At 66.1% G+C, this 4728-nt stretch overlaps 1 protein-coding gene across 2 annotated transcripts; it reads right to left on the bottom strand.

Annotated features, from left to right (window-relative positions):
* Window positions 1–279: 279 nt before the first annotated feature.
* On the bottom strand, window positions 280–2381 carry FNDC10 (fibronectin type III domain containing 10). 2 transcript variants are annotated; one of them, XM_043923328.1, is made up of 2 exons: window positions 881–2381; window positions 280–727 (listed from the first exon to the last, which is right to left on the bottom strand). In XM_043923328.1, exon 1 carries the CDS (start codon window positions 2293–2295, stop codon window positions 1618–1620), a length of 678 nt encoding a protein of 225 aa, XP_043779263.1. In that variant the 5' UTR covers window positions 2296–2381; the 3' UTR covers window positions 280–727; window positions 881–1617. The 2 variants fall into 2 exon arrangements, with proteins under 2 accessions (XP_043779263.1, XP_043779262.1); XM_043923327.1 differs by having other exon boundaries at window positions 280–621.
* Window positions 2382–4728: the final 2347 nt, after the last annotated feature.

Raw genomic sequence — 4728 nt, 5'->3', positions numbered from 1 at the left:
CAGTTCCACCCTGCCCCCACCCAACAGAGCAGGCCGGGAGAAGATGCTTTCCCCAGCTCCCCGGGTGGACAGGCCAGCCAGGGACACGCCGCCTGTTCCTCTGCCACAAACTGCAAGGGCAGCATGCCTGTGCCCCTGGCTTGTGCGGACCCCAGGTGACCTGGCAAAGGGTCCAGGGCCAGCCACTGGACTGACTGATGCCTGAGGAGCCAGGAAAAGGGGCTCAACTTCCCCCTACCCCTTCTCTCCCCTGTCACAAATAAGTACACAAAACAGTGGTTTTGGTCTAAGAATGATGGGCATTTAGACACTGGCACGAGGCTCACACCTGGCCAGTGCCACACCAGGGATGGGCAGAGCAAGGACAGAGAGGTAGGGAGTGGGCATTGCGGGGGCACCAGCCAGGCTGCTGGTGTGGAGGTCACTGGTGGCTGCTGGGGGGAGCGGGGAGGAGTTAGCCACAGTGACTCCAGAAGTGCCAGGTCCAGGACGGCCAGAGTCAGGGGCTCACACAGAGCCCGGCGTTGTCATGTGGTTGGTGCCCACAGAGGGGCGAGGCCGGTCTTCAGTCCGTGGTGAGAGGGTGGAGGGGCCCGGCAGGCAGCAGCATCTCCTGCAGGTCTAGGAGGGGGTGGACCATACCGTCCGTCATGCTGTGGTTGAGGCTTGGGATCCAGACCACAGTGGCAGGTCCAGCCGGGCAAGGTTGGCATCTGTCCTGTGCCCTCTGCACACAACACTGTTTTTTCAGACCAGTCCCATCTTCCCAGCCACCTGCCCCCAGTCACCAAGGTAAGTCCTCGCCAGAAACGCAAAAGGAAAGGGAAGGAACCCAGCCCAGGCAAAGCACCAGCTTCCCCCCCAGGTCAGGGACACTCACCCTGGATACAACAGCTGAACGCTGGGCCGCCTGCTGAGCTAAGCCGTGGCTTCCAGCCTGTAGGATGCTCAAAGGAGGAAACGCGGCAGTACCCTGCTTCCCCAGGCCAATCACTCCTGCAAAGCTTGAAGGGAGGGTCCCCAGGGGGCTCTAGCCAGAAGCACACACGAGCTGCCAGCATCGGGGCCGCAGATCCTTTCGGACAGTACTGGACGGGTGGCTGGCTCCCGCAATGGGCCTGAGATACTAAGGCACGAAGCTACCTAAACCCACTGGGGCGGGGCGGGGAGAGGACAGGCTCCGAGGGCCCTTGAGTTGGTCAAATACACAGTGACCAAGCCATGACGACAGCCTGGCTTTTTCCAACTCGGCACGGGCTGGAGGCGCAGGGTGACGGCCAGGGGCTGCCGATGGCTCTTCTGAAAAAGGGCTCTGTGGTCTCACGGCCCCGCCAAAGGCCTCTGGAGAGCAGGGAGAGCCCTGGACACGGCTGGCACCTCTCCTCAGGCCCAAGGGCCAGTCCCGAACTGGAATCTGGGAGTCAGCTGCTCGGCTGGGAAGGTCGTCCGGTGACTCCAGGCCCTGGTAAGGGCCGGTGCCCCATCCATCTCCAGAAGGCCCTGTGTGGAGGTCCTAAAGAGGGAGCAGGAGCGACGAGGGGAGAGCGGGCCGAGGGCTCCGGGCCTCCTGCGCCCTAGTCGGGCAGGCAGAGCCCGGGCGGGCAGGCGTCTCGCGCTTCAAGGCTGCCTGCGTAGGCCCGGGCGCCCGAAGGCCGGGTGCATGAGGTTCTCGGTGATGTAGGCCACGAGCAGGCAGATGACCACAAGCATAACGCAGATAGAACCACCCACCGCCGTCATGGCCACCACGATCTCCCGCATGCCGGCAGGCTCGGCGGCGAACTCCACACACTCGGCGGGTACGGCGGGCTCCGGGGCGCCTGCCGGCTCGGCTCGCAGCGGCAGCGGCTGCAGGCAAAGGCGGTAACGCACGCCGTCGTGCACGTCTGGCAGCAGGTAGTCGCGGCAAGAGGCGCCGAGCAGCACGCGCTCGCATGGGAAGCGCGTGTAGGCGCCACGCCACGAGCAGTTGAGAGCGAAGGCGCGCACGCGGCGCGCCTCGGCCGGCCCCAGGCGCCACTGCAGCAACACGCTGCGGTTGCGCAGGACGCTGGCGCGCAGTGAGCGGCCGGCCGAGGCGTGCGCCGCGCAGCCGGGCGCCTGGCAGCGGAAGCCGCGCGCGGGGCTGCGGAAGCACAGGCGCCCGCCTCCCGCCTCGGGGCCCTCGGGCAGCACCTTGTAGGGACACCAGGGCGCGTCGGCCGCCGGCTCCCAGCCCGGCGGCGTCGGGGCGGCCGTGGCACAGGGCGGCGGGGCGCAGGCGGCCAGCAGCAGCAACAGCGGCGGGGCGCGCATCCTGCGGCTGGGCCGGGCGGCGGCGGGGCGCGGGCTCGCGGGCGCGGGCGGTGGGTCACGCGGGCCGCGCCGCCGCTCCCCGCGCTCGCCCGGCGCGCCGCGCCCTCCGCCGCCGCCCGCTCCGACCCGCCCCCGCGCCCCGTGCGCGCTCGGACCGGCGCGGCGGCGGAGGCGGGGCCGCCCCACGTCCCGCCCCGCTTAACCCTCGCTGGGCCACAGCCACCCGGAGATCGGATCTCGGAGAGGGGGCGGCCGCGCGAGTGGGGCGGGGGCCGGCTGCGCCCAGCTGCGCCGAGGCCGCTGTGCCTGTTGGCCTCTTGCCGTGTGAGCGCCCTTCGGAGCCCTGCCACTTCTCGCCCTGCCAGGCTTTTCTTAGGGCTTTTCCGTGGCTTTGGCGGACTGGGGTCTCGAGTCGCGGCCCACGGGGGCAGCTCCGCGACTCTCCTTGACCATGCCCGGCGAGGACGCGGTGTGCCTCTGGGTAGGGGGAACCAGCCGCCTGGAGCGCGCGCGGCTTCACGCCGCCGCATCCCAGACCCACGGTGGCCACCGGCAAAGAAAGGGTCCCACATGCCCTAACTTGGAGGGGGTGAGGATGGAAACGCCCCCCATCCCCCTCCCCGAGCTTCTGCTCCTTGAGAGGTGGACTGCGCTGACCTGGGAGGGGCCCCAGCGAGAAGAGGCTTCTTCATCTGAAAACTATTCATTCTGCACCAAAGTGGCAGCTACAGGGTGGGCCACTCTAATTAATCTTTCCCTCAGCTCCTCGAAGATAGGGCCCTAGGGCAGCCCTCTGGATCTCCGAGAAGAGAGCAGGACTGCACAAAAGGAACAACCCTCCATAAGCCCACCCGATGCAGCAGGCGGACCTCACTACCCCCCCGGAAAGGAAGGGCACACACCTCCCCCCACTCCTGTCTTCAAGCGTGGGCCCGAGGCCGGAGCCCGCCCTCCTTGGTCGGGATGCCTCTCCAGGGCCAGGGGGCGCCTAGCCAAGCCTGCCTGACCTGACTGGATGTGAAGCAGGAGCGCCTCACGTGCAGGGAGCACAGCTCTGAGCAGCGAGGGGGAGGGGTCCCTGGCCACTGTCCTGTGGACCCTGGTCACCCCCGCAGCCCCTTCCAGGTGCTGCTCTCACCTGAGAACACAGGGGAGGGACGAGGTGGTCTCCAGCACTCACTGAGTCCTTGCTCCCCATGCACCTGCCCATGGAGCATCCTACTTCCACCCCCCTCACCACTTCCTGATCATCCCTCTGAATTCTGTGTCAGCACTGGATAGCAAGACCTCAACCCGAGCCTGAAGCCAGGGCTTAACGGCCCCCCTACCCAGGCCCAACACTCCTACCCCTCAACACCAGGTCTCTCTGGCTCCTTCAGATCCCGAGCAGGGTCTCCCCAGTTCTCTGCACCTGCTGGGGGTGGGGTTGGGTGAGGATTTAGAGAGACGTACCCTGGCCTTGCCTCTGGCCTCTGCTCCCTCTGCAGGTGGGGATGGGGCTGGGTTCAGCCTCTTGCCCAGCGTCATGGGGGACTCAGGAGCTCCCCAAGGAAGGCAGAAAGTTACAGGGACCCCCATGTCCTCACCCTCAGCTTCCTGGGGCCTGGATCAGCTTGCTCACACCAGGTTTCCAGGGGGAGCTGAGGCTGCTGCAGTTGCTCTGCCCAAGGGGTTAGTGGTCAGAGGGGGCCATGCTCTGTGGTGGTCCCGGTCTCCACTACCAGGCCCTCTGGGCCAGAGAGCAGCCGGGTAACCACTTCACCTGCCCACGCCTGAGATGGGTGGAAACAGGACTGTTCAGAGCTTTTGCAGCTGATCGGGGGTGAGGGGAGAAGTCCAGTTAGATCCAACCTCAGACGTCCCTGGGGAGCCTAGCACCCATGCCTTGAGTTTGTTCTGTGGTTGAGGGCTCACACACCAAATGCTGAGCTTCCTGGTCTGGCAGCTCGTGGCTGGAGGGATGGGCCAGGCATGGGGTTGCGGGCTCTGCTGTTTCCCCATCTGGGTTTGACTCTGCACAGCATGTCTGGGCAAAGAGCAGGTTGGGGAGGGGCATGTTCTGCTTGTCCTATCCAGGGTATGTGGAGCTGCTGCAGGCTTGGGGCGGGGGGCAAGTGTGACAAAGCCCTGCTTCCCAGCGGAGGGTTCTGGGCTGGTAAAGCAAACAAACTCCCCCAGAAATCCACCCTTCACCTCACATCAGCCCCCACACCCACCTCTGCAGCTGTCCCTGCCAGTGGCCAGCAGGATCGCCATCTCTAGTTCTGCAAAGTCCCGGTCCTAGGGCTCAGCTCTGCAGAGGGGCTGGAACCCCCTCTGTCACCAGCCACAGCCTGTGAGGAATGTGGGTGGATTCTGGCTCCCTTCTCCTAGCCCCACAGAGATGGCCCCTCTCGGATCCTGGATCCACCAGCCCTGAGATCCCCTCTCCAG

Source organism: Cervus elaphus, chromosome 14 (assembly GCF_910594005.1).
Source record: "Cervus elaphus chromosome 14, mCerEla1.1, whole genome shotgun sequence".
NCBI classification, from domain to species: domain Eukaryota; kingdom Metazoa; phylum Chordata; class Mammalia; order Artiodactyla; family Cervidae; genus Cervus; species Cervus elaphus.
Note: the sequence above shows the minus strand (reverse complement) of the source record. Positions and strands in the feature narration are given on the sequence as shown.

What these genes read in the sequence shown, in the direction of transcription:
- FNDC10 (XM_043923328.1), bottom strand. Translation starts at nt 2,295, where the DNA reads ATGCGCGCCCCGCCGCTGTTGCTGCTGCTGGCCGCCTGCGCCCCGCCG.